The sequence below is a fragment of the Oryctolagus cuniculus genome, chromosome 20 (assembly GCF_051225735.1).
Source record: "Oryctolagus cuniculus isolate XC-2025 breed Fujian yellow rabbit chromosome 20, ASM5122573v1, whole genome shotgun sequence".
NCBI lineage: Eukaryota > Metazoa > Chordata > Mammalia > Lagomorpha > Leporidae > Oryctolagus > Oryctolagus cuniculus.
In genome coordinates, this window is record NC_142886.1 from 48,580,046 (window position 1) to 48,607,992 (window position 27,947).

General features: G+C 56.0%; 1 protein-coding gene and 1 long non-coding RNA gene across 8 annotated transcripts in view; both read left to right on the forward strand.

Moving 5' to 3' along the window:
• WDR25 (WD repeat domain 25) overlaps nucleotides 1–27,947 on the forward strand; it is a 144,569-nt gene that overhangs the window by 1,146 nt on the left and 115,476 nt on the right. For all 7 annotated transcript variants that reach the window (XM_051830841.3, XM_051830844.3, XM_089322808.1 and 4 more), the window contains exon 2: nucleotides 1,546–2,358. In XM_051830841.3, the coding sequence (XP_051686801.3) occupies nucleotides 1,582–2,358 (777 nt within the window). In that variant the 5' untranslated portion in view covers nucleotides 1,546–1,581. The remainder of the gene's footprint in view (nucleotides 1–1,545; nucleotides 2,359–27,947) is intronic.
• On the forward strand, nucleotides 2,984–27,908 carry LOC149120166 (uncharacterized). Its single transcript, XR_016226913.1, has 2 exons — nucleotides 2,984–3,181; nucleotides 27,535–27,908. It is a non-coding gene; the product is annotated as an uncharacterized LOC149120166 (long non-coding RNA).

Genomic DNA, 27,947 nt, shown 5'->3' on the forward strand with positions numbered 1-27,947 from the left:
TGGGTGGCGGCTGGGCACAGCAGTTGAGGCTGGCCCCAGGACCAGGCTGAGTATTTGCAGAGCGGAAATGCCCTGCGCGTTAGTTTGGAAGGAGTCGACCTCCCCAGTGCAGTTAGTTTGTAACAAGTAGGTCATATTGAGAGTTCCGCTTGTGATGGGCTGCGGCAGGGTCCTAACAAGTTTGCTTGAGACTGTAGCTGTGCCGGGATGTTGCTCACTTGCTGGGATGTGGCTGCAGCGCTGAATGTGGCTGCGCATGGCCGTGGAGCTCCATCGAGGGGAAAGACGTGGAAGGGTTGGGTGGTGGATCCCGGGACCGGGAAACCCACTCTTGGGACAGAGTGCTGATGGAGGCCGGAATTGCACAGATGGGACTAGAGCGACTTGTTTTGTTGTTGATGGCCTTTTTAATTTTCTCCTTTTTACATTACTTAAGAAGATTTATTTATTTATTTGAAAGGTAGAGTTACAAAGAGGCAGAAAGAAAGAGAAGTCTTCCATCCGTTGGTTCATTCCCCAGATGGCCACAATGGCCAGAGCTGGGCCTATCCGAAGCCAGGAGCTAGGAACTTCTGGGTCTCCCACGTGGGTGCAGGGGCCCAAGGACTTGGGCCATCTTCTGCTGCTTCCCCAGGCCACAGCAGAGAGCTGGATTGGAAGTGGAACAGCCGAGATACAAACCGGCACCCATATGGGTTGCCGGCACTGCAGGTGGCAGCTTTACCTGCTACGCTACAGCGCTGGCCCAGATGTATTTGTTTATTTGAGAGGCAGAGTTCCAGAGAGCGGGAGAGACAGGGAGGTCTTCCATCCACTGGTTCACTCCCCGAAATGGCCACAACAGTCAGGAGCCAGGAACTCCATCCTGGTTGTCCACGCGGGTGGCAGGGGTCCGAGCACTTGGGCCACCTGCTGCTTTCCCATGAAGGGAAGCAGCACAGCTGGGACTTGAGCGGCTGCGCTCTGCCAGGCGGGGCCATGGGGCACTGCAGGCTGCCGCGTGATCTGTACCGCAGCACCGGCCCTGCCCTTTTTTTTTTTTTTTTTAAGATTTATTTATTTATTTGAAAGGCAGAGTTACAGAGAAAGAAGGAGAGGCGGAGGGAGAGGGAGAGAGGTCTTCCATCTGCTGGTTCACTCTCCAATTGGCCGCAGTGGCCAGAGCTATGCTGATCAAAGCCCAGAGCCAGGAGCTTCTTCTGAGTCTCCCATGCGGGTGCAGGGGCCCAAGCACTTGGGCCATCTTCTACTGCTTTCCCAGGCCACAGCAGAGAGCTATGGAAGTGGAGCAGCCATATGGGATGCCGGCATTGCAGGCAGTGGCTTTACCGACTACGCCACAGCGCCGGCCCCCAAGTCTTCATTTTTAAATTGGCATATTTTAACTCATTATACCTGGTATATAGAAAAGCCCCCCCTTTTCGTTTTCAATGTGTTTACTCTTGGGCGGCTTTGTGATCTTGTATTTCTTGGGTGACATGTTCTTCAAACCACGTGAACATTCTCGCACAGACCTTTTCTGACTCTTGACTTTTTTGGCCTTAGGTAACTTGCCTTCTAAGGACGACAAGAAGCTCTTGGATGGCTTCGTTGGTGGCTTACGATGACTCGGACTCGGAGGCTGAGACGGAGGCTGCGGGAGGTGTCCGTGCTGCCGGCCACACGACAGGCGCTGCTGGCGTGGCTGGTGCTCCTGGGCAGGCTTTGGCAGGGAAGGAAGCACTGCCCAAAGAGCCTGCTTCTTGGGGGGGCTCCAGGGAACAGCGCCTCCCACTGGCTCAGCTTGGGGGAGGCCATCGGGGGTCTTGCCCCAGCCAGAGGCTACAGTGGCCCAGGAAGGAGCCGGAAGTCACCCTCCCTGCAAGCCACCCTTCTCGGTCTTCTCTGTGGACGAGCCACGCGCCGGCCAGCACCGTGCCCCTGGCAGCTGCCCGCCTGAAGCCAGTACAACTCTGCCGGGACACCCCAAGGTCGTCGTTCTGTGCTCAGCGTGAATCTGAAGTGACAGGCAAGACTGCCGGCTCTTCCCAGAGGAGAAGGGCTGAGGACAGTGTCGTCCCCTACACCCCAAAGAGGCTACGGCAGCCGCAGGCGGCGAGCACAGAAGCAGGCAAGGCTCAGGATGTGGCGCCACCGCGTCCCCCTGCAGGGTGTGCCCCGGCCCCTTGCTGTGTGGCCCCCCACGTGTCGGAGTTCATCCAGCCGTACTTGAACAGTCCGTACAGAGACACCCAGGTCCCCAGCAAAGTGCTCTTCCACCTCAGAGGCCACAGGGGCCCTGTCAACAGCATTCAGTGGTGTCCAGTTCTTTCCAAGAGCCACATGCTTCTCTCCACGTCCATGGATAAGACCTTCAAGGTAAGGCCTGACCGGGAACTTCCGGTTTCAGACGCTCTGAGCCATGAAGGCTGGAACGTGTCACTTGTCAGAAACAAAGTGAGGTCGGGGGTGGTTGCGGACTAAACCTTCCTGTTTGCACTTTTGCTGCCATCGGGGAGGGTATTCTGTGGTCAGCCTGGACTGTGGCTGTGTCCTGCCACCTCCCTTCCCTCTCTGCCTCGTCCAGTAAGCTAGGGTCCACCAGATGATGAGCTGGATTTTGTCGTCTGCTTGTGCCGTGTTTATTGAACCACTTCCCTGTCGTCAGACATTTGGGCAGTTTCCCCTTTCAGGCTGCCGCAAGTGAAGCCGCAGCGAACACGCCGCGTGCACTTCTCCACGAATCTGTCCCCGGACTTCCTCGGGTGACAGTCTCCTAGAAGCTGGGTTAGGACCGCGTGGTGAGTGGCGTACGTGTGGGAGCCCCGTCTCACCGCACTCACCCGTGCTGGGCGTGATCTTTTTGCTTTCCCTCAGTCTTTGGAAAGCGTGTTGTGGTTCCTCTGAGTACATTCCAGCACACACCAGTGAGGAATACTTGGCACTTGGCCTTCTGGTAGTCTGGCTTTGGGGAAAGAAAAACAAGTAGGAGAAACGCCCTACTGGATCCAACAGCAGCCAGGATTCGACATTTGTTTTCAGGAAGTGCAGTGCTACCCCGTGTCCCCGAGCTTTCTGACACAGAGACAAGGCAGGGGCCGGACGGCCAAACAGGAGCTGCAAAGACCGGCTGTGTGGGGTGTCTCCAGGTGACCTGCCCTTCCCCCGCTGAACCAACGCCTTCTGGGGGAAAGGCCTGCAGGTGGGAGTGCCTTGGCTTCCTACTCAGGCTGGCTGCGGCATGGCTGGTCAGCCCGCTAGGCTGTCCTCCGAGAGGGGCGCGGTGGTCTTGTGATCGTGTGGGGGAGGCTCCGGAAGCCCTCCCGGCACAGAGCCTGGTCCTGGGGGTGCTCCAGCCTAGCTGGCTTCGTCCCCTGCCTGCCTCAGAGTCGCTTTATTTGTAATGTTGAGCCTTCTCCTCCCTAGGAGGGTTTTCTTAAGAAGCTACAAGTGTAGCAGTATCAATCCACGAGCGTCATTTTTCAGTGGCCTGTGTCCCCTTGCGACAAGGCCGGTGGGGCCTCCGGCAGAGCGTGTCGTGTCTGTCTGCAGCCTGGATCCCCGCCAGTGTTCACTCAGGGCTGCGGTGCTTCTCCTGGGACATCTGGGGCTCTGAGGGCTGCGTGGGCACCTGGTGGCCCCTGTGTGGACCGGGACGCAGGCTGCCCAGTTCTCGTTCCTGGGCATGCACTCCACAGCGGCCGGGAGCGTGGGGACCCGTCTGGAGGCTGGGAACAGCCTGCTGTGCTCTGGGCAGGGTCCGGCTGGCCGCAGAGTCTGACTGGCAGCCGCACGTCCTCCCTGAGCTGCCTCCCAGGGCTGCCCCCTCCCGTGTTTCCGCTCTGGCCCCTCCCTCTGATAGGGTCCCTGCCCATTACTCTCCTGTCTTCCAGATTCCTGCTAGGCAGGCCCGATTCAGAAAGTCAGCTGTTCCGGAAAACCTCCCTGCTGGGGGTCCATGGAGCAGTGTTTATCGAGTCCTGGCTTTCTGCTGGCCCTGCACCAGGGCAGGAGGATGGACAGAGTCCTCCCCCTCAGGGAGCAGACGTGCTGACGGGGCGCTGGCGTGGTGTTCTTTCCTAGTGTGTGTGAGCCTTGGGAGCGGGGCCTGGGCTCCCTCCCTGTGCCTCCCTCCTCAGTGCACCCCATGGTGCAGAGATGGGCGGGACTCAGGCTGGCCTGGGCGTGGCGTCTGGCTCCTGCCCTAACAACTTTTTGACCTTAGGCAAGGCCCCTGGCATCTCCATAGATGTCCCCTGCACCCAGTCTAATCCCTGGCTCATGGCAGGAGTTTTGGAGGTACTCTTGTTACGGGGTGGGCCTCCTAAGGGTATGGCGGTCACCTCTCTAGGACTGTGGGGTGCAGGGGAGGGCAGTCTGACAGCACAGGCTGGAGGAGGAGGTGGGTTGCCACGGACGAGGGGTTTCCGCTCAGCACGCTGCCATGTGGAGCTACGAGGACGGCAGGTGTGACCGGATGCGTGCCCACCTGCCCGCCCACCTATGGGCTTTGTTCTCCTGACGGAGGGGCGGACCTGGAGCCCTGTGCCACTGGTCGCCTCCTGGCAGCACAGCGGAGTGTCCTCTGGTCTTACTAGCCGAATGGAGCAGTTTTGCTGGGAAATGTTGGCTCCTGAGCAGAAGCATCCCGGCGACGGTTTTCAAGCAGTGAGCCTCTGAGGGGAAGCATTGCTCCTGGGCCTTGCGGGCCCCGGAGAGCAGCCAGCCAGCTGGGACGCCTTGTGACCAGAAGAGGGCGCAGTCGGCCCAGGTTTGATGGCAGCAGAGGCAGCTCGGGCTGAGGGACCTTGGTGAGACCGGAGTCCAGGACTGTGTGGCTGTGCCAGCCAGGGTGCTGGGCATCGCTGCTGAGCCTGCCTGTGCCGGGGAGGAGGTGATGCTGGCTCGGGGCCGCCTGGCTGCCAGGCAGCTTCCAAGAACTGTACGGTCGCCCGCTCAGGATGCAGGCTTGGATTGCGCTGGAAGTGGCCCAGGGCAGAGCACACCGCCGTTGTGTGCTGGCTCAGGGCCCACCACGGCTGCTGGGGTCAGTGTTTCCTGACCTCGTTCTTACTGGGAAGCCTTAAATTTCGGGGCTTTTATCAGCCGTAGATGCAAACAGCAGCCAGGGCGCTGTCTGCTGTAAGATCTGTGACAGTTTCAGGGATAGAACAGTTTTGGGCAAGTTGACATTGAACGTTTTGGTGTGAGAATGTGTGGCAGGGGCAGGAGGAGCTGGGGTGGAAAATGTGAGTTCTGGAGGGGCCGGGGAGCTGGGAGGAAGTCCCAGCTGAGACCACAGAGGTGCGGAGCCCCAGGTTCTTGTGTGACCTGGCTGGGGTCTTTTCCTCCTCGTGTCAGATGGGTACTGGGGTAGATTGGGGGACCTCTTGAGCTTGGTGGGAAGTGCTGTGTGGGTGTAGGTTGTGGAGAAGGGACAGGGCCTCAGGCGCAGGTAGGAGTCCCACTTGCTGCAGCCCAGACCCTGTGGAGAGCAGACAGCAGGTGCGGCAGGGAATGGGCTAGAAGGGGGTGCGACAGGGCGCCCTGCTTCCCCGAGTGTGCCTTTCCTCTCGCCTTCTGGCTAAGGTGTGCAGAGTGCCCTCCGCCCGCACTGCCTCCGGAAGGAGGTGCGAGCTTGGGGGCTGGGGCCCAGCACGGCAGTGGAAAGCCTCGCTCTGCTGCCTGGGCAGGTACTTCGTTCTCTGAGCCTCGGTTTGTGTGCACAGTGGGGCTCAGCATAGCCTGCGGGGCCTTTGTGAGGCTTGCGCGGCTGGGATGTGAGCCCCTCCGTGCAGTGCCTGGCTCGCCGTTGGCACCGTGTCCGGTTCTGGCTCCCAGCAGCGTCTCCCTTGCTGTGAGCAGCGACGGAAACACACCTGCGTCACCTTGGGAGGTTCTAAGCTCCCTGAGCACAGAACTCAGGCCAGACCCGGTTTTGTGCTCTGCAGCATCCGGCATCAGTGTTGGATGTGCTAAGTGGTCAGTAAACATTTAAAGAAATTTTTTTTGGATTTTACTGCCAGTCTTTTGGGAAGGATTGTTTTTTGTATGTACAAACCCTGTTTGCCACTAGGGGGCACAGTAAGACAAGAGAAGCTGCTCTCAAGCTTCTAGAATGTGGACGAATCCTTGATTCAAGGTAACATTTATTCTTTTCTGATCGGGAGGAAAACAGCACAATCCATCTGATTAACCCAAAGAACGCAGAGTGCCCGCTCCTTCAGCTGTGAATTCATGCATTCCAAATGGGCACGGTCTAGTGGAAAGATACTCATTTTAATATGTTCCGAATGTTCTGTGAGCTGTAAAATAAGCTTATATTAGTTTTGAAAATTTACAGCTCGAGAAATTAAGTAAAATCAAACAGTGACTCACGATTCCGCCCTAGAGCTCCGTTTTCTTTGCTGCCAGCGCCGTGCCCCGGCCTGGGAGTGGGCGGCTTTCTGCTAGCTCTGGGCGGTGAGCCCAGCACGGACGCCCTCTCATGCACGCTTCTCACTTCCCCGTGAACTCGTTTGGCTTCACGTGTGTGAACACCACCCCCCGGAAAGGCAGAGTTCAGCCTGTGATGCCCTGCGGCCCGTGGTCGCCACACACCACCAGCCCCAGAGGGACTCCCGAAGCGACCCCGCCCCCACTCCCACCCCCGGCCCCTGGCACTCTGCCTGCTTCCAGGGAGCTGGGGGCCTCTCAGTAAAATGTAGCTCTTGTTTATTTGCTTAACAAAATAATTTACTCTAGGAATCTTTCAGTAACAGTCTTTCTTAAAATGCTTTTTCAAAATAAAAAGAGCATTTTCAGTTTTGATCGTTTGCGTGACAGATGCTTATTGTGAAACGTCCTGAAGTCACGAAGGAGAAGGAGAAGGAGAAGGCAGAGATCATGGCTAATCGGCAGCCCCCGGCAGCCCCCCGGGGGCACGAGGCCTTCCCGCCGGCACTGCCTCCTTTGTGTTTATGCCTTGAGCTTCCGCAGAGGCTGTGCGGTTTGCAGTGTTTGTTGTGAGCATTTTTCTATCTTGTTAAAAACTTTCCCCGAACATCTATTTATGATTGTCTCAAATTCAAGACTTCGCTTTGCTGTTTCCCGTGATTTTATTAAATACTCCGTACTGCAGAGAATACGGCTAAACGGGGATGTCTTTTTTGCTGTCCTAATGCAATGACATTAGGCTTCGGGTAGAGCCCTCGGGTGTGTCTGGTGGACCCCGAATGTGCCAGAGCTCCTGGCTGCTTGATGGCTCTGAGACGTTAGGCAGACCCCTGCTTCTCCTGTGCACCTACCTGTTCCTCATGGATTAGGGTTGTTGCCGTTGAGAGGAGCTGAGAAGATGCAGCCCAGTGCCAGACTCAAGGGAGGGGCCAAAGAAATGCACCTGTACCTGTACTGACTGGTTAAAAACTGCGTGTGGAAAAGACAAATCTCCCAGGATCCTCTGAGTTAAGAGAACTCTTGTTTGTGTGGATTTTTTTAATAGTCTATCACTATGCACACCTATTTTTAATTTTAAAGTTTTTGTTTTGAAAGACATACACAGAGGGAGAGATGGAGAAAGAGACAGAGATAGAGAAATAGACAGACAGACAGAGATCTTCCATCTACTGGATCACTCCCCAAATGCCCACAACAGCCATCATCGGCCAAGCTGAAGCCAGAGCCCAGAACTCCTTCTGGGTCTTCCACGTGGGAGGCAGGGATCCAAGTACAATGGGCCATCACCTGCTGCCTCCCAGGGCGTGTACAGACAGGAAGTGGGACTGGAAAGGGAGCGGGACTTGGGCGTGAGCTCTACAATATGGAATGCGGGCATCCTAGGCAGGGTCTTAGCCACTGCACCAACACCAGCCCCTATACACACACGTGACGTCTGCACTCCTGAGAGATAGCTGTGACGCTGTTGAAATTGCCTGTGCTGAGCCCTTTGTGCCCTCCCCGCACCGTACACCTGGACTGCACATTGATCGGGTTGAAAACATGACTCGGGAAAATGCAACACGCAGCCTTGGGCGTGAGCAGAGCGGTTTTGCCCTGAGCTTCGAGCAGTGCTGGGGGAAGCAGGTGATGGCCCGGGAGACCAGGGGAGGCAGTGTGGGGGGAGGGGCTGGGAGCTGTGCCGTGCCTGCCTCCCTCGTCTGGGCCCCCGGCCAGCTCTGTGGCCTCTGGGTGGGATACAGATGACGGAAAGGAGAGCTAATCCTTCCCCAGTGAGCACCTGCCGTACCTTGCATAGTTCCCAACCTCAGTCTCCTCTCAGCAGTCCTGAGGGTCCAGGGCTTGAGGGAAAAAACTAAAACCCGCTCTGCTCTCCTGCCTCTGAGAATAAAGGAGGGAAAAGCACAGCTGCTCCGCCCAAGGGTGCCCGAGCGCTGTCCCACCCCGCTCCGCCCAAGGGTGCCCGAGCGCTGTCCCACCCCGCTCCGCCCAAGGGTGCCCGAGCTCTGTCCCACCCTGCTCTGCTCAAGGGTGCCGGAACGCTGTCCCCACCCGCCCCGCTCCGCCCAAGGGTGCCCGAACTCTGTTCCACCCCCATGTGCCGCGGTTCTGTTAGCGGCATAAGGACGGGAGAGCGTGGTGGTGGTGGTTTGGTTTGCGTTTTCCTGTAGTATAGGATCCTGTTGATTTCTCCTTATTAGCATATCCGATTATATCAGTGCATCTTCGATGTGCTTTGTAGAAAGTGATGTATTTCACACTCAGACATGAGATTTATGGATCCAAGTGCCCGAGCGAGGGTTTGTTTTGGTTTTGAAGGAATTGTTCTTGACCGGACTGAGAAGCGATCGGGTGTGCGGAGTGCGGAGTCGGGAGCGTTATGCAGATGAGCGGCCGTTTATTCTGGGCACGCGGCAAATGCTTTGGAAGTGAGAGGCACAGCTGGGAAGGAGGTTCGGGCCGTGCGGTGGGCGTTTGGTATTTGGGGAGTGAGTGATTAACAGTGCATCGAGGGCAATTAGGTGAAGGCAGGAGAGAATGGGGGATGTGTGTGTGCGCACCGGCGTGTGCACAGATGGTCTGATTCCGCCTTGCTTTGACAGAGGCCCAGAGTGGGAAGGCACTTGCTCCTGGCACACAGCGAGGTGTTCAGGTGAGGGTTGGGAGTGAGGGGCCTGTGGGCTGCCCGGCCTCGGGGAGGGGCCGGCAGACCCCGAGCTGGAGCCTTCTCTTCAAGGAGAGGTAGAGGTTTTGACACTCCCTCCCTCATGTGAAAGCCGAGGTGTTTCGGAGGCCAACAAATGAGACGTTTCCCAGTTCCTCCCAGAAGAACCCAGGGTTGGGAGGGAGAGAGAAAAGGAGCGCGTGGCAGGACCCAGGCCGTGTTTGCTGCTCCTTAGAGACTTCACTCTGTGGGGCCTGGGACAGCCGGGAGCAGTGAGGGCAGGGCAGGGCTGCGTGCTCGCAGAGCTGCTGGGAGGAAGGCCGTGCCGTGGGGCGGTGCAGAGCCCGTCCTCATCTCCGGGCGCGCGCCTCATCCAATCTCATCCTGTGTCATTAGGGGAAGAATAGGGCAATTTGGAAAAATGCTTTTAATGTAATTGAAAAATGCAGATTGCAAAATTGGCACACTTAGGAGTTGAGCCAGTCTAGTACATTATTTCTTGCTGCTTTTAAAACTTGGACACAGAAGGCACCTGTGTAGCTTCCAGTGTCGGCTGTGTCCTTTCTCTTTTTTTAAAAAATGAGCTGTTATAGGTTTCTTTTGTTTTTGTCATAAAAGTAGTACAATTTTGGAAGAAATGCATAAAAGCTGTGAACATAGCGCAAGTGTCATGTCATGTCATATCATATCATATCAAGTGCTTGCTTCATCATACCACAGGGACTGGCATGATGTTGCAGCCGGTATCTGAAAATCGCGTTGTGGTCACTTCCCACTCAAGCCGCCTGCACGGCCTACAGTTTCCCCTTTATAAGTAAGTGGCTGCGTGGCATCTGCTGTCTCTAGTCAGGGGTTAGCTTGTCTGGTTCCCGGGGGACACGGCTCTGTGTCCCTCTACTGGTTGGGGACACAGCATGGAGGTGCCGCCACAGCTGTCTGTGACCGCGACCTGCAGCCTTTGCCTCTCTTTCTCTCCAGCAAACTTCCTGAGGCCCCCTTCCTGGGTGTGGCCGCTGTCCTCCACACAGTGCAGGGAGGGCCGAGGGCCCTAGAACCAGGCGGCCCGGAGACCTGCTCTGTGGGTCCTGCGCGGCGCAGGCCTGGGTTTGCCAGGGCAGGGCTGCGGGACCCCAGGCCACCCGTGACGCCCAGGCTGCTGCTGGCCAAGGCCTCTGACGGGTTCCCGATGTGTCGGCTGTTCTGGATGCCCCGGGCCCAGCTCATCTTTTCTCTCCCTTTTCCTCCTCGCTGCCTTTCTGTCTTGTTTTTCTGGGGAATTTCCTCCGCTTGTTCTTTTTCTGGATTTCACGTTTTGGCCGTCACATTCTTGACCTTATTGAAGTGCATCAGAGACGCAGGGATGCGCCCTCTTGGGTCACTGTTTATGTTCCAAGAGTTCTTTCCAATTTTTGGAGAACCCCCCCCCCCCTTGATATAACAGATTTTAAACATTATGTATTTACAGAGTCATTTTTTAGCTCTTTGAGTTCTTTCAAAGTTGTTTTCCTGTGTTTTCTGGAATATTTCGGTCTCCCAGCTCCTGTGGTCCTCTTAGTTTGGTGTTGATTCGTGAGTGAAATTTGCTGCTGACATTACATATAATTCAGATGCTCAGCTCTCAGAAGCTGACCGTGTGTGTGTGTGTGTGTGTGTGCTGCTTCTGCACAGTGAGCTTGCCTGAGGATTGGGGTGGCCAGCAGGTGCGCCGCAGGACCCCCAGATGCGCCAGAGTGTACTGGCGGTCAGCTTCTCAGAGTGCCCCTGCGGTGGGCTCCAGGCCTGCTGGGGAGGAGGCCTGGGGTCTCGGCGTGCTGCCTGCACACTGGGCCGCCTCCGTGCCGTCCCCCGGTGGTTTTTCTGCTCACGTCTCCCGGTGCACAGATCTGCGTCACTGTGTCCAGTGGCTGCACGGCGTCCCGCTTCGGGCACACACCGTCATTCATGGGGTAAACTGAGTCGTCTTGCCCTGCCCGGCCGCAGAAACACTACTTTTTTAAAAGCATCTGCTAATTTAATGGTATCTTGTTTGAGAACCAGATGAGTTCATGTAGGTGCAGCTCCCTCAGAACCGGGCCTGGCACCTCTGTATGCTACATAAGCGCCGGCCGTGGGGGTTCTTGTCCATTAATTAATCCCCTGCAGTGGGAGCAGCCTCTTATCCCGGCAATTTGCATACTAACAATATTGACCATCTTCCCGTGGCAGCCTGCCCCTCCCCGCGTGCGCTCTGACTTTGAGTGCTGGTGGCTCATTAGTATTCTCTTGGATCGGAGAAGCCCTCCCAGCTTTGCAGTCTGGTCCGGGCCGTGCCTGTGTAATTGTGCCGCGACTTCAGCGCGCGGCGTGCCCCCCACCCCCCCGACCCGGGGGCTGATAAATAGTCACCTATATTTGACCTTCTTCTGGCAGTGATTAGCTCGAGCCAGTTTCAATTCTCGTCAGTGGGGCCGAGGCGGCCGCGCTGCCGGGATGAATACGCGCGGGGCCAGGGATCGATCGGATCGGCGTATTAAGGAGCAGCGCCTGGTCCCGGCAGCCGGCGTCCCGACGCTCCCCCGCACTGACGCTCCCCCGCACTGACGCGGGCTGCTAATGACTGCAAACGACCTTCTTCCTGTCCAGCTCAGGCCGCGGGGCCGGGCGCGCCACGGCCTCGCAGACCTCTCCTGGGAAAGGACACGTTCGTGATCAAAAAAGAAACACGCGTACTAGGGAAAGCCCGCACAAGGTGCGAGGGGGAAGCGGCTGCTGCCCTCCGCCGTCCCCCACCCTGCAGCGACCGGACGTCTCTGTCCACCCAGGCCCGCAGCGACCGCGGACGTCGCTGTCTGTCCAGGCCCGCAGCGACCCCAACATCTCCATCCATCCTGTCCCGCAGCGACCCGACGTCTCGGTCCAGTCCCGCAGCCACCATGGATGTCTCCTTCCATCCAGTCCCGCAGCGACCCGACGTCTCGGTCCAGTCCCGCAGCCAGCCTGCAGGCCGCACATCCGGTTGTACCGCACCCCCCAGGCCTCGCAGCGGCGCTCTCAGTGCTGTAATTCACCGCAGTGGTTTTCCCGGGCGCTCTGCAAAGCCCTGGGGGGCTCGGAGACCCTTTCAGGGGGTCAAAACTGTTTTCATAAGAACACCTAGAAGTTATGTACTTTCCCACTCTCATCCCCTCTGAGTGTGCATGGAGGTTTCCAGAGGCGGCAGGACGTGCGCTGCTGCCATAGATCAGATGCGGCCGCAGCCCCGAGAACCCAGCTGCCTTGTGCTGAACCAGGCAGTAACCAGACCTGCAGAAGTGTGAGCGGTGCCTTCTCACTAATGTTTTTGGTCTTGGAAAATACAGGTTTTTTTTTTTTTTTTTTTTTTTTTTTTTTAAATAACTATGTCATTGACTTTCACATGTGATATTGTTACCCACACAGTTTGTACATATTTTAAAGTGTCCTCATGTTGTGCTAACCCTCGGTCCCTCTAACTCACATCAGGAGGACGCTAGGGGCCTCCCTCATTTTACACTTTAGGCAGCCTGAAGGGTCCCAAAAGGTTTGAGAGCCGCTGTTGTAGTCACGTTTGTAAGTCCATCTGGAGAGGATGAGATTAACATGGTGGGAAAAGCGGCCTCGTTGTCAGCTCCGGGCCAGGAGGTTCTGTCCCCGCTGTGGCCCTGCCCTCTGCCTGGCTGAGTGTCCAGACTGTGTGGCCAAGACCTGATCCTGGGGTTCCGGGCCTCCCTCGGTCCCCTGGTCCTGCCCTGGCCTTTGCCTCCGCCCTTCGTGCAGGTGCTCCGGGAGCGTTGCAGGATGAGGGGGAAGAACCTTTCGTTCCTGCATGCACCCAGCCCCCGCCCCCACCCGTCAGTTTCGCTGCTGGATGGGCAAGTGCGTTCGTTTCCTGGGGTGTGCGTGCCATCCGCAGCCTGCGTCTGCCACCACCCCGGCGTCTGTGGAGGACCGTCGGTTTGCGCTATCGAGTTGATTAGCTGTAATTTGCTTAGCTTCCCTTGGACACTTGGGTGGTTTCTGATTTTCGCTATTATAGAGGATGCTGAAGTGCTTATCTTCATGCGTGAAACGCTTTTCTGCTGGATTATTTCGTTCGGATTGATTCCCAGAAGTGGGACCGCGGGGTCAAAGGGTTGCACATTTTTGTGGGTCCAGATCCGTCTCCTGTCAGATTGCGGTCCAAAAGGATTATACCAATTTCCACTGCCACCACAAAGCCTGCGTAATAACCAACTATTTTGCTTAACTATCATGCCTAGAATTTTCCCTGGGAGCCCAAGGGGGCACAGGCCCTTCTCTAAGTGAGTGTGATTTATAATTATTCAGACTAACACCAAAATTGCTTTCAGAACATTTTTAACCTGCTGAGTTTAGAACTCTAATTCTTCTGCGTGCTAGCATTAGAAGTTTCACAAGTAGCAATTTCTGTCTCCCACTCCCAGGGTGTTTACACAGCCTGACAACTGTGGGGAATGGAGAGTTTTATAAACAGACGTGGGCTCTTTGTGAACTAGTTCAAGTGTTATTTTGAAAGGTACAGCAACACAGACAAAAACACAGCTTTACGGCCACCTCTGTTTGGAGAAGCTGTTTGTTTTCGCCCTGGCCTCTTTCATCATCTTTGACTTGTCTGAGATGCTGGAGCCTTGGAGTCCTGCCCTGGGGGCGTGGCACTGTCATCAGGTGCTTGGCAGGGCCACCTTGGGGAGAAAGAGCTGAGTGGCTTCCTGTTGGCGTGGAGGGCAGGAGCTGGGAAGGACGTGCTAGCACGCGGAACGGCCACCCTGGGGAGTGAAGACCCTCGCGGGTGCTGTTTAGTGCAGGCTGGAGCCCGTGTTGCTGGTGGGCTGGCGGCTGGCGGGCCGAGGAGTAAAGGCAAGCCTCAGGCTGGGGACTTGGGCAGCAGCCTCCAGGCGCCCTTGGCATGGCGTGTGCCAGCCGTCAGAGCCAGTACGGTAGCTGTGAGCTGCTCTGGAGAAAGCCCCGGCTCTCGCTTGAGCTGAGACAGCATCCTGCACACTGTACATATCCAAAAGAAAGTCAGGCGTGTCCCTTCCCCAATTTCCCTGAGCTTCGGCATTCTCATCTGTGAAATAATTACCTCTCAGGGCCGTGAGGATCAGACGAGGTTAGATGTGCGAAACCACTTTGTAAAGCGTAATGCTCTTACAAATGGAAGAATTATCAAGAACTCCAAGTCCGGCTTATTCTGTAATTGCCTCCTAAGCCGCATTCCTTAAGCGCATGAGGCTTGCGATGCAATTTGCCTCTAGTTGCCTTGATTCGTTGATCAAGTAATCTAGTGCGCGCCCAGTGACTGCAGCAGGCCCCTGCAGGGACTGGGCTCCTCTAGACGTGGCTTCCTATTTTCCAGCTCAGCGGTGTGACAGGCTAGTGGTGACTGAGGGGTGGACTTGGGGGCCTCCGGGAGCTCCATCAGCCAGGCTTCTGGAAATGCTGTGGTCTGTCTGCAGTGCCAGAGGGGCGCAGAGGGACTGCCCTCATGGCCACGCCTTCTTCACTGGGTCACTCATCCATCTGGTTCAGTTCTGCTCTTTTTGTGGCCTTGGGCTCAGAGGGGGGACCAGACCCACCATTGCTGGCCAGAAGGCCGATGGGGGCAGACATCAAAGCAGACTCAAGAGGCAGGGCCCTGGGGCCCCGGGGCCCAGTGGAGAGCCGGGTGGTCCTGCCGGGCTGCAGGCAGAGGACTGGAGACTCCTCGGGGAAGGGAGGTCGAGCCAGGTCTGGGAGACCAGGCGGATGAGCAGCGCTGTTCGGTGCTGCCCGCACGCTGTGGGGAGGGGCAGCAAGGGCTGGTCCATGCTGTGCTCGGGCTCGCGGCCGGCGCGAGGCTGGCTGCCATATCCTGTACTGGTGCTGGGCTCGGAACTGCCTCGTGACGGAGGGGCGCAGGCAGCCAGTGAGCTCACGAGTCCCACTTCAGGGTTCAGCCCCAGCTGTGCTTTCTGCATGACTCAGGGTCTCTGGGCCTCGTTTCCCCACCAGGAACACAGGGGTGCTGCAGCGTTCACCGCAGTCCCCTGGCAGTGGTCGAGGGAACCCACGGAGCAGCGTTAGGCGACTGCTGGGCTGCAGTGGGCACTCCGTGGTGTCAGCTGCCGGCGGCAGCGTCCTGTGCCCACTTCCCAGGTGAGAACGCTGGGGACCAGAGTGGGCGCTGGCGACACGTGGCTTCTAAGCAGAGAGCTGGTGTTTGTGTGCACCCCCTCCTGACTGCACATGCTCGAGTTACGGTGTTCACCGCCTGCCTCGGAGCACCAGAGGGAGGTCGTGTGACTCTGGCAAGGTCGTAACCTTTCTGAAGCTGAGGGGCTCACGTGTAAAGTGGGAGGAGCTACAATCCAAGATCCATGGTGGCAGGGAGTTTTTCCTCCTGTTGTAATCTCCAGTCTTGGAAGAGAGCCAGGCACATAGTAGGTGCTTGAAAGATGTGAATGAATGAACAACACCTCAGTCTAGCGTACTCTGGGCTTTCTTGAGTCTCAGGGGTATGCAGAGTCTGGGGGTGGGCCCAGCCATCTGCCCTGACCCTGTTCTTCCCCAGTCTCTGCAGGAAGCACTCCTGGAGGTGTGTGCGTGTGGGGGGTGGTGGTGGTTTGGTGTGGCCAGGCTTAGGAGAGGGCCTTGGAAACTGTGCCGGGAGTGAGATCAGAGCAGACTGTGCCGCTGCTGTTGAAGTGTTGGCGTTGATGCTCCCAGGTAATGGTCTTCAGCCGATGCTTGCAGCTTGTGCATTTATTTTTTATTTGTGAATCATAAATCCAGAAAGGATCTGAGGAAGTTCACAATAAAAGATGCGAACGCAGTAAAACTGTTAGAACAGACTGTTAAAGCCGCCCTGAAAGGAGAAGGAAGTGCATAAATCCAGTGCAGGGCACCCACTGGCACCCAGCTGGTGCCTTCCTCTTGCTGTGTGTGCCACAGCCCCAGGGCAGGAGGCAAAGGCAACATGTGTGGCCTTGCACAGCGACCTGGGCTGGCAGGGCAGAGTTCTTCTCCCTGGGCTAGGGCTGGGCGGCCCTGCGGTGAGGGATTTCTGTAGGAGTCAGCCCAAGGAGAGGACACGTGCTGGCCCCAGGTGGTGTGCCACAGGCTCCGGGCCCCGGGCCAGACTGCCTCGGCCACTCTTTGTGGCTCCCCGGTTTCTCTGCCGCCGAGTGGTGGTGACAGTACCTGGCTGGCTCAAGGCCCTGCGGGGGTACACGTGGTGTGTGCCAGGGACCTAGCCCTTGCCAAGTGCTTTTGTCCTTAAGCTGACCTGTGTGGGCAGCGCGTCTTAGTGTGAGCATCTCCCTGGGCCAACGGCTCAGATCCTCCCTTGACCCCCCAAGTCTTCAGGAGGTGTCTCCGGGGGAGGGGGTGCAGTGTGGGGCCTCCTCCTGTGTCCCTAGCTCTGTCTGCACTGACTTCACTGAGTGTGGCCTGTTCATTATTGCTTAAAAACACTTAAAGAGTTCTGAGCAGAGGGAACATACTTTTTAATTATTTCCCTGCTTGTCTGCAGCGATGCTGTTGTCAAGGAAACCAAAGCCTTTGAAAAGTGTCTCGGGCTCCGGCCGGCAGAGGATACTTGCACAGTGCTTGTGTTGTCTGTGGGATGGACTGTCGCTCTGTAACACAGTCTGCTTCCCTCGCTTCTCACAAATAGAAGAATCTTTTTGACCTTTTAACAGAAGATGGAAGGTTGTTGTTGGTGTTTTCTCTTTTAAAAGAATTGTCTGCATTCTTGACTCCTGGTTTTTCATTCATTTACTATCTGCTGTGAGACTCGGGTGCCAGCACGGGGGTGGGGCCAGAGATGAATGGGGTGTCGGAGCCTGCCTTGAGAGGAAGAGGGAATGGAGAGCCGGTCCTTATGGCGCAACCTGTGTCTGCTCTGGCGGGTGGGGGTGGGGGAAGCCCTGTGAGGCGTAAGGAATGGCTGGGGAAGGACGTGTTAGGGGGGCACACAGCAGCAAGGCCGTGGGTGAGGGCATTCAGGGCAGAAGGTCCGCACAGGGGGCCCTGACCAGGGAGTGAGGAACACACACCGACAGGCAGCTAGATGAGGCTGAGAGCTGGGGGCAGGGCTGGGGGCGTGCAGCCCATCTGTCGGACAGAGCCCTTGCTCGTGGAGCACGTGGGCACGGCACCCCTGCCACAGGAGCACAGCACCCCTGCGGCAGGAGCACAGCTTTCACGGTAGTGCGTTAGCCGGTGTCCTCGCGAAACTTTAGGTGAGGTCAGCCCCATCAGGGGCCTTGGTATTATGTAAAAAGATAAATCCATTTTTGAAAAGATAGAATCTTACTTTTTTATTTTTAAAAGATTTCTTAGTTAATTTGCAAAGCAGAGTGAGAGACAGATACACACAGAGTGACAGACAAATACAGATCTCCCTTTTGCTGGTTCACTCCCCAAATGGCAGTAACAGCCAGGTCTGGGCCAGGCCAGAGCCTGTCTCCCACATGGGTCATCTTCCACTGCCTTTCCAGGCACATCAGCCGGAAGCTGGATCAAAAGTGGAGGAGCCAGGACTTGAACCAGCACTCCGATACGGTGTGCCAGCCTTGCAAGCAGCAGTTTAACCACGACACTGGCCCCAGATCCTTACTCTCAAACAGCCCTTGTTATCTTTCTTGTAAAACTTTAGAAAACAATTTCGAGTTTATAGAAGAGCTGTAAAAATAGTGGAGAGAGTCCCTGTAGAGCCCCTTGTCTGGGCTCCCCGGCCCTGGGGTAGTCAGTACAGCTCTGTGACTTGTTTGTCCACCGATGGCCTCTGGGTGTTTCAGGAGCCACCCAGGATGGAGAGAGCTCTTTGAGACAGCTCACTGGGTTTGGGGACAGGGAGGAAGGGAGTGGACTGGAACTTGCCCCAGCCACTCGTCCTGCATGCCCTGTGCTGAACCCACTCCCACCCTGGCCCCTGGCTGAGCCCCTTGTCAAGGGACCAGTCTCAGGAGGCAGACCCATTTCCTTATCAAATCCTGAAGCAGACGAGCAGCGAGCAGCGGCTTACCCGCTAACGAGGCTTCACAGAGCTCCCTTAGAGTCAACAGTGCCTCGTCCTTAATGGGAGCTGTTTAGTGCTCACGGGTGTCTCCTCTCCTTCCTTTCCCGTCCCTTTTTCTTTCTGGGTTTGACCCAGCCAGCCTTTTTGGCTGATGTTGACACTGGCGAGTTTGGATTGGACTGCTCACCACGTTGCCGTTCTTACACAGCTTTCCTGTGGTTTATCGGGTAATTGAGTGTGTCTCGAGGCAGTAACAGAGTTGAAGTGTGTTGCATCTAATGAGTGCAGCTAGAACATTCTTTGCATACAGACAGATGCACATCTGGAGGTGATCTTCCTGACAGAAGCCCCTGCTCAGGACGTTCGCTCCCATACCTCCTCCCGTCTCCCCAGCCCCCAGCCCCTGCCCCCGCGGCTCCGTCTTTCTCCCGACTTCTGCCCGTCCTCCTCTGGCCCCCGCCTTCTTCTGTATCTGCTGCCCTTTTCTCCTTTGCTCTTCCTCCCTTCTGCCTCCCCTGGCCCCTTCCCCCCCACCCCGTCCCCCTCCCTCCTTGTTCAATTCCCTTCTTCCATTCCTCTCCCTGCAACAGGCCAGTGAAGCTGTTGCCACGGAAACAGAAGCCCAGCAGAAATTGCTCTGTGCGTTCTGGATGCTTCTAAGGATGATGACGCAGGCAGTGTTGACTTCCAGCATCAGCTAAGCCCTGGCCGTGGCCTCTGGAGCCTCTTCATTTTCCAAAGGCCAAACCGACGACCCAGCTCGGCACTCCACTCTGTTAGATGGTCATTTCTGGTTCGGAAACTTCACCGTTCGAGTAGTGCACTTCCTTGTTGCTCCAGAGTGCTGGTTACAACCTGCGTAGTGAGGAGGACTCACCCCAGATTTCGGGGTGGGGTGGAGGGGAGGTACTCAGTTGACTTCAGTGGTTCATCGGGGAGGGGTGTGCGCCTTAGTGAGTGAGTGAGTGCTTTTAATGGCTGCTGGCAGAAAGAGAAATACCAGTGTGGCTGGGTCTGCGGAAAGTCTTCAGACTCTTCATCTCATCCAACAGATGCGCAGTGAGGACTTGCCCATTCCAAGACTGGTGCTGTGGGGTCCCCAGAAGGCACAAAGCCCAGATACTTCTCTGGAGGAGGCTGAGAGGGGTGTGTGTGTGTGTGTGTGTGTGTGCACACACACACTTCACTGCAGTGACATGCCTGCGCAGGAACTGGACTCTGCAGCTGCCTCCCGGGCTGTTGGCTCCTGGTCCTCCGTGGGGCCAGGGTGCTACAGTGCTGGCAGCCTCCCTGTGCCCTGGGTTTGACTTGGGCCCAGCTGGTTGGCATGAGCCAGGGTCTGGAGTGTCGCCCTGTAGCCAGCACCAGCCTCGGACCAGCAGGGAGGGGTAGTTCATGGATTATATTTAGGTTTGTGCCTACTCCCAAAGGTAACTTTGTTTAATAAAACTCCTAAGCCTTTATAACCATACTTACAGGTATCCTGGCTCCAGGGTGTGAAAATAAGACTTAGAAAATTCAAACATTATTTGTGGAAATGCAAAAACATTTTCATTAACAGAGGGTGTGACCGAAGGTAGGAGGCACTCTCTGTGTGTGCCTGACTGGTCTTTCTGCACTTGGGTCTTTTTATTTTCATAATCACCGAGAGCTTATTTAAATACCGCCCTTTCAGCAGTGAATTTTCAAGGGGAGCAAGCTTTGGTGTGTGAATAACTTTGCAGCTACCCACAGCATTTCTCGCAGTTGCTGCGACTTAAGTTGATAATGGACCCCACACAGCAGTCGCTAATGGATGATAATCTGGGAGTGTTTTGTTATTGTTTTTATTTTAGAAGAAAGGTTTGAAATTAGCATAGTAAATCTCTGTGGGATCTTTGCAAATAAAAGAATATTCACGTTAAAAACAACTTTCAGGAAAGATGTATGGTAATGAATAAAACATCAGTGAGTGAAAATAAGCGTGTTTAATTATTCAAGTAGAAGTAGTAATTTAAACTAATTATTGCTTGCGGATTTCATAATTCAGTTTTTGTCTCGCAATAATATTTCCTCTGAGCCTCTGGGGCGCGTCTGCGGCTGTGCGCGCGTTCCGGGGCGGCCCAGCCTCCCCTTCCTCTGAGGCTGCAGCCTCCGCTCCACAGGCTGGCGCTCCGGGGCTGGGGCCCGCTTCTGCCGCCTCCTTGTGGCCTCCGTCCACCTGGCCTCCGTCCACATGATCGCGCCTTGCACCTGCTAATTACGCATTTCCTTTTTTATTTTCTGCTCTGGTTGATTCCGGTGGGCTCTCAGTGTCATGGGGGCTGGCCCCCTGGCCCCCTGCACTGTCTTAGCATCCCTAGCAGGGGTGACCCTGAGCAACCTGCCCACATCCCCATGAGGCGTCGCTGTCGCCCTTCAGGGCTGCTCCAAGTTGGATCAGCCCTGGGAGGCTTTCCTTCCCCTTCCTGGGCTTCTCCCACCTTCCTCCCCATGGCTTTGGGGTCCTCTCCTTGGAATTTGTTTACATTTTTCTTTTCTGGGGTTCTTTTTACTTTGCTTCTGATTCTAAAGGAGAACCGTGATTGTCGAGAGGAGTGGAAAAGTACCAGAGAACCTGGGAAGCATCAAGACGATTAGTCACCTGTTCCTCCCACCCCCGGGCCCCCCGCACGGTCATCTCCGTGCTGCTTGTTCTCATACTCGGCTTGTGGTTTCTCTCTGGAACTGTAAGGCTCGGGTGTCATTCTTAGCGTGGACTCCTGGGAGGGGTTCCGTCTCTCTCTCCCTGGTGCACCCTCCTGTGCTACGACTGGCATTAGGAGGTGCTGATGAGGGAGTAGTAAGTGCTAGAAAGTACTTTTGCTCAATCGTGCGAAGCTTTTAACACCCAGTTATTACTGCTCCTCCCATGAATGCCCATAATGGCACGGGAGGTTTCCCGAGCCTGTCTTTACTGCGCAAATGCTGCCTGGAACAGATCTTGACAATTCAGGTGAATTATTATTCTACCCTCAGAAGGAAAAGAGAAAGCTTTCTATTTGTGACTTCTTCTTCCCCAATGCCCTCTGTCAAAAGATAGTGACACCTGCTCCCCTGACGCGTGACAGCCGTTATCACCTCGCCGTTCCCTCTCGCGCCCAGAAGCCTTTCTGTCTGTCATGTCCCGTGTGTCACGTCCCGTGTGTCACGTCGGAAGGGCCACCTTCATCTAAGATGCTCTCTCCCTTTCCTTTGTTATTACTTTCTCCTAAAAAAAAAACCCAACCTCTGACCTGAAAGACATGATCTGGGCAGGGGAGGGACTCGTTTCCTTGCGAGGTTATTGCCACGGACAGAGATAGACAGGTGGGAGATGGGTGGGTGGACATATCAGCTGCTGGGGCCAGAGGTCCACGCGTGGTTCTGCCGTTGGCCAGCTGAGACTCTGGGCAAGTCAGGCGTCTCTGGTGTTGGCTTCCTCGTTTGGAGGTTTGACCGTGGTTTCTGAGGCCCTTCTAAACTTTGTCGTTTTGTGATCTCCAAACTAACTGTTGCCAAATGAGGTGGTGAGAGGCCCTCAGGCGTGCCAAGCTCTGCCCGCAGGGCTGGACACGAGCACTCGCCATTCTGAGCTGGCGTTCTTGCCATTCTTGCCGTGTGCCACCCCCCCCACCCCACCCCCCCGGCCCCGGGTCCCTGAGCAGACAGAGAGTAAGTTGCTGACACCTGTGGCCTCGGCAGCGCAGCACAGTGCACAGGCTAATGCTGCAGGCTGTGGGTGGAGAGAATTGTGAAGCCAGCTGCAGGTGCTTTTCCTGGTCTTGGGAGGCTAAGGGGGTTGGTGTCATCAGCACCCCCTCGGCAGCCAGGCCTCTCTGAAATGCCACTGGAACACCTGTTAAGTCACCTGCCCCAGCCCGTGCTCCCAGGGTTCACTGTTTATGCCTCGTGTCCCTTGTGGCTCTTCAACCATCGGGGTCAATGTTGGTGCTATGAAATATTTTTGTTTTATTTTAAACATTTATTTATTTATTATTTATTTATTTGAAAGGCAGAGAAAGAGAAACAAACAGATCTCTCAGCTGCTGGTTCTCCCTAAACACTGCCTGCAGCTGGGGCCAGACTGGGTGGAAGCCAGGAGGTGGGCATCAGTCCGGGTCTCCCAGTTAGGTGGCAGGGACCTACTTCCGCCTGCCGGGGTATGAATTAGGAAGCTAGAATTGGGAGTGGAGCTGGGACTCAAACTATGCGCTTTGATATGGGGTGTGCGTGTCTTAACCACTGTTCCAAAAGCTTGCCCCTGAATAATTTTTAAAAGATTTTATTTATTTATTTATTTGTTTATTTTACTTGAAAGGCAGAGTTGCAAGGTTGGGGGGCGGGGAGAGATCTTCCTTCTGCTGGTTTACTCTCCAAATGGCCACAAAGACCAAGGCTGGGTCAGGCTATAGCCAGGAGCCTGGAGCTTCTTCTGGGTCTTCCATGTAGGTGCAGGGGCCTAAGTACTCGGGTTATCTTTTGAATAATTTTTTCATCAAGATATTGTGTAAGTCTCTGTGCTTCGTTTTCCTGGATGATCTGACCAAGTTAAGCGCTGATTTTGTCTTTCTCTCTTACTAAAGTCACTCGTTTGTGACAGCCGTCCCCCACCAATGCCACACTGTGCCAGCACCTTTGGGGACGAGGGTCTGGCCCTCTCTGAGGAGCTTTGCTACACTTGTGGTCCCGTTTCCCTGCCTCAGGGCTTCCATGCCCTAATGTGCTCAACAAGCGGTTGTTGGGGTGAATTATAATTTGTGAATTATAATTTCTCCAATTTGATTGTAAGCCTCCTCAGGGGAAGAATCCTTTCTTCCTTATGTCTTTTCCGAGTTTATTTTTAAAAATAGAAAAACATGGATTTGGTAAAAAATTGAGACAAAAGTCGTACAAAGAGATATGGATCTCCCTCCCCTTCCCAGCTACCAGCGGCTCCTTCCCTGCTTCAGGAGGGGCAGCCCCAGCTCATCTGTGTATCCAGGCGCCACCCGGGCCCACCGCAGGAGCAGAGCCGGCCTGGGCTGCCTTTCCCGTCCCCTGGGATTGGAGGTACAAGCCTTTGGGGTTGTCGCATCTCTGGGACTCCTGGGAAGGAGCTGGGCAGCTGTGTGAGCCACGGCTCTTCCTGTTCCACGCCTGGGGACAGCTCTGCTTCTGCCCTGCTGGAGCCGGTGCAGTGGGGCTGGCGCCGCTCGACCTGCGTGCTGCTGTGCGGAGTCGGCGAGGTGGCAGCCCTGCGGGGTGCCCGGAGCTTGGCACGGGCACGCTTCCTTTCCTGTGCGCGCGATTGAAGGGGGACAGTGAATATGTTTCATTTTGAAAGGATGATGTGAGATCAATGTGGAGGTGTGGTCCCATTAATAGATTGCTGATCAGTTCAACTTTTTGGAGCCCCTCTGTGGCCCAGAGCGAAGTCCACTGCGATGAACAGGCCTGCTTGTCTAATCGCCGTGCACGTAAAGTGCTGGTCCTCGGGCTTCCATCGAGATGATTGCAGCGATCAATATTCCAGTTTGCTTGGCTGGCAGCTTCCAGGGAATAAGAATGGATGACGGACCCGGGAAGTACTGCCAAACAGAGCATTAAGTTAATTCCCATTTGCTGGTTTCTGGCTGCCTGATGAAGTGCCTGGGTAGAGTGAAGCCGGGTTGGTGCAGACTGTATTCTGAATGGTGTCTGGTATCACAGGAACCGGGTGGCTGGCTCCCCAAAACGCACTTTTGGTAGCCAGGAAAAATCCCGTCTGTTGAGACCCCGTCACGCTCCCAGCAGTGTCGGACATCATACCCATGTGATTGATCTTCCTGAGACCTCAGAGATGAGAAGGACGTGCCTGTCCCATGGACAGGACCCGGGGGGCTGACAGGGCCAGGGCAAGGTGCTAGGAGGTGGCAGAGCTGGGAGCATTTGCTTCCAAGGCCTTCGCTCTCCTTACTCCCAAAGGAGGAGGTCAGACGTCTAGAAGCTGGCTTCTCCTTGTTCCCAGCGGTGAGGGCCTGTCCACAGAAGTTCAGTTCACCCTTGAAATGTCATTTCCCACATTGTTTTCCCTTTGACCTTGATATGGGAGGCAGAGCACGTGCTGCAGTTACTGGCTGGGAGATGGGCTCCTACCTGTAGGGCCGGGCAGGGAGAGTCTAGGCTCCGTCTTTCCGGGGTAGGGGTCTGCAAGGCCCTCTGTCAAGTGCAATGACAGCCTTATCTCTGCAGTGCTTCCTCCCGTGAGTCAGATCCTATGGGTGGGAGAGGGGCTCACTGTGTGCGACTACTGTGTCCCACTGCGGTCATCTGTCACTGGCAGAGGCTGACCTGGCCCGGTTTCCCTAGGCCTAGATACTGATCCCAGAAGCCAAGTGTATCCCATCCCACGCCTGCATGCTGTCTGCCTCGCCTCTTCATGGGGGCACCCGCCCCCACCCCCACCCCTTGCAGTTGTGGCCTCTGCTCGCACCTTCCCCTGAGAGCATAGGCACGCCTCCCTTGTTCCACCCTCTGGACGTGGCACTGACGGGCGTGGGCCCTCGTCTAGGCTCACGGCTGAGTCCTCCGCTCGCCCTGCCCTCTCTCTCGGCAGACTCTGCCGTCTTCTTGCCGCCAGCCCCAGTGCTGCTTCCTGTGGAGGTGGCAGCCAGCAGCTGAACCGGGAGCTTACGTCTTGGGCAAAGCTGAAGAGAGCCCCTACCCCACTCCCCTTATAGGGGTCCTGATGGGGGCCGGGGCAGAGGGGGTGGGGAGGGAGACTGGGCTCTCTGGAGGTTCAGTACCTTCACCATCTTCTCGTCTTAAACTCCCCCACGTTTTTGTTTCCTTTTGGGAGGATGTGAGTGAGTTTGTCCTGGGAGCCCCCCGCGGTGGTGGTCCCTGGAAGGAGGTCTGCAGAGTCGAGCCACGGCCAGTGTGCTCTCAGTAGTCCAGGCCTGGGGGAACCTGAGCCTTGGGCACTTCTCGGTGAGGGGCTGATGTTAGTGCTTCAGCTCTGCCGGAGGCCGCCCTCTGCGGTTGGCCACGCAGGCTGCAGCGTCTCAGTGCTTCGGTGGGGCGCAGGGAGCGCAGAGCCCATTTCCGACAAGCCGTCCGCAGCAGCTCGGGAGGCTGGTGTGCTCGCTGAGCCAGCGCCCAGGGGCCTGCCTCCCTCCGGAGAAAGGTGGGCGCCAAGGTGTGGGAGAGGTTCGGCGGGGCAGGGGTGCTGGCACTCCCAAGGCTTCGGTGCATACCAGACATGTGGGGCCCAGATCCACTGCAGAGCATGGGGAAGGAAGGGCTGACATCCTCCTGACTCGGTCTCTCTGCCCCAGCTCCGAAACCTGCAGCACTCGGCTTCAGAGGCCGGTTACACTGCTGACTGCCAGTGGTGTGGGCGGGGCTGAGGAGCCCAAGGCAGGTGCTCCCTGTTTGTGGCACACTCAGGAGGGGTGTGAGGGACAACCCAGTGGTACAGAAGAGCAGTCAATCAGCTGCTGCTGAGCGAGCCCTTACTCTGTGCTGGGGTCTTTCCGTGGATAGCCCCCGTCTTCACAAGTCGTCGTCAGGCCCTTTGTCTTCCTTGTGCAGTTGAAGAAATTGACTTAAGCTGGTGCTGTCCGGGTTTGGTGTGAAGAGCCAGCGCTGGAGTGGGAAACGCACTGGTAGCAGCAGGATAGGTGGCGCCACGTCCTGCCTGGGGAGCTTGCCCAAGGTCGCTCTGCTACCAGGTGGCAGTCCAGGCCACCCTGCCTCATAGATTCCCCTCCCTGTGCATCTTACATCTGTCCCAGGACACCACCCCCAGGTTGTGTGTTGATGAAGGTCAGGGTCATTCCACACGTGCCTTACAGAGCAGGTGCTGTATGGACGATTGTCGTGGGTGAGTGTGTGAGTGACACAGCGTACACGATGGGGGTATGGAAAGGAGGGGTAGACCTAAGGGAAATGTGACTGAGACTCAGTGGTACCCCTGCAGCTGCCCCCTCCCTCCCTCATCGCCCCCCAGGCTAGCATCTGGGCAGAAGGCAGCTGAGTGGAGCAGAGGGGCAGGTGTGTGGGGTCCCTGTGTGCCTGCGCAGACGCTGGTGTGAGGAGTCCCAGGTGGGGCGGTGGTTGTGCTGCGGCGCGAGTTCAGCTCAGGAGACAAAGTTTCTGAAGTGCTTCCAGGGGAAGAAGATGGATGCCCGGGCTGAGCCTGTAGTTAGCATCTCAATGGTAACCAGAGAGATTAGGTAATGATATACACCCTGGGCGCAGACATTTAATTTGCATTGTGTCCTATATTCCTGAGAAGTTGCTTTCAGATTCTTATTGATGTGCTCACATTTTTGGGGGTAATTGTCCTCCTCTGACATTAATAACCCCCCTGTTTACTCTCAGCCTCACATAGCTCTCCAAGTCCAGGAGGCAGGGAGGGAAAGCTTCCAATTCAAAGCCCTATCCATCTTCCATACTCAGGTGTGAGGGGATTGGAAGGTCGGCCTGGCTGGGATAAGTGAGGCTGGCCTTCTGGGTGATGGTGTCAGGTTCTGACAGGGCTGGCAGTGGTGGGCAGGGGCATGGCCGGCTTTAGGCTCTTCCACTCCCTTCTGCGGGTTCTGGTGGGAGCTCCTGCACTCCCAGGGCAGCTGCTGCCAGGGCTGCGTACTACACACAGGTGAAGAAGGGCTTGGGACCACGTACACTTTGGGAGCACTGTGCATGGGACCACGTGCACTTTGGGAGCACCATGCGGGGGACCACGTGCACTTTGGGAGCACCGTGTGTGTTTGCTCTGCTGTCCCCCGAAGCGTAAGCTCAGTAACAGCAGGGACCACAGTTCCATTCTTCAGTGCCCAAAGAGGCACTGATGCCCATTTTGCCAGATTGAGCCTGGATGCTGGAGCAGGACGTGGCCAGTCCCTCTCCTGAGGGCTCGTGGTACTGAGTATGTGAGTCCAGATGGGAGGTCCTCAGCGCTGGTCCTTGCCAGGGCGGGTGAGGACACTTGAGGTTGTGGCCTGTGGGTGCCCAGAGAAGATCTAGCTTGGGAGACAGGTGACGGGGGCGGGAAGGTCCTTGAGCGGGCTTGGGGCTTTGTGAGAGGCGGGTGGATCTGGAGTTTGTTTTTGTGGGTTTGGGAGCCGTGGAGGGTGCGTGTGAAGCGGAGGGAGAGTCCAGTGGAAGCTCTGGGGGCGTCTGTGACGGTGGAGGCCTGGAGATAGGCAGGTAGGGCAGGGGTGGGTCTGCTGTGGCTTGAGCAGCTCTGTCACTACTCCCCTCCCAAGTCACAGAACTTCACATTTTGAGTCTAAATGTAATAAAAATGCAGCTTATTGGAAACCCACTTACTTGTCATACTTCACGCTGAATTCGTGCATTGTTCAGTTTTGTGTGGTGGGAGTTGGAGTGAAGAAATCTGAGATGTGGGAGGGCCCACTGGGGACTGGGGTGGATCTCCCCGCCCCCTGCTCAGTGCTGTCTCTTTTACCTCCAGGTCCCCCCACTCAAGACAAACTGGGTGGGGGGCGGTGACTGTTCGCGAGGCTGCACAGGTCTCTGACGCAGCTGAAGCCACGCGGTGTCTGGTGACTCATCAGGCCTTTGCCAAACACTTGTGATATTTTGCTCCTCGGAAGGGACGAGAGTGATTACCAGCGAGCGACAGAGATGACGCCAGGAGAGGACGCACGCCTTCCCCGCGTGTTCATCTGTGCCTCGGGCGTTTTGTTCTTTTTTAAAATCTATGTAAATTATTTTCTTTTTAATAATGTTTGTTTTCTTCTGGTTATTAAAGTAATGTATGCTCATCATGGAAATACATAAATGCATTAAATAGAGAATAAAATGCATGAATTGTTTTTCCATTAAGGTCGTATTAAGAATGTTTTGCTTATGCAAAGCAGAGCG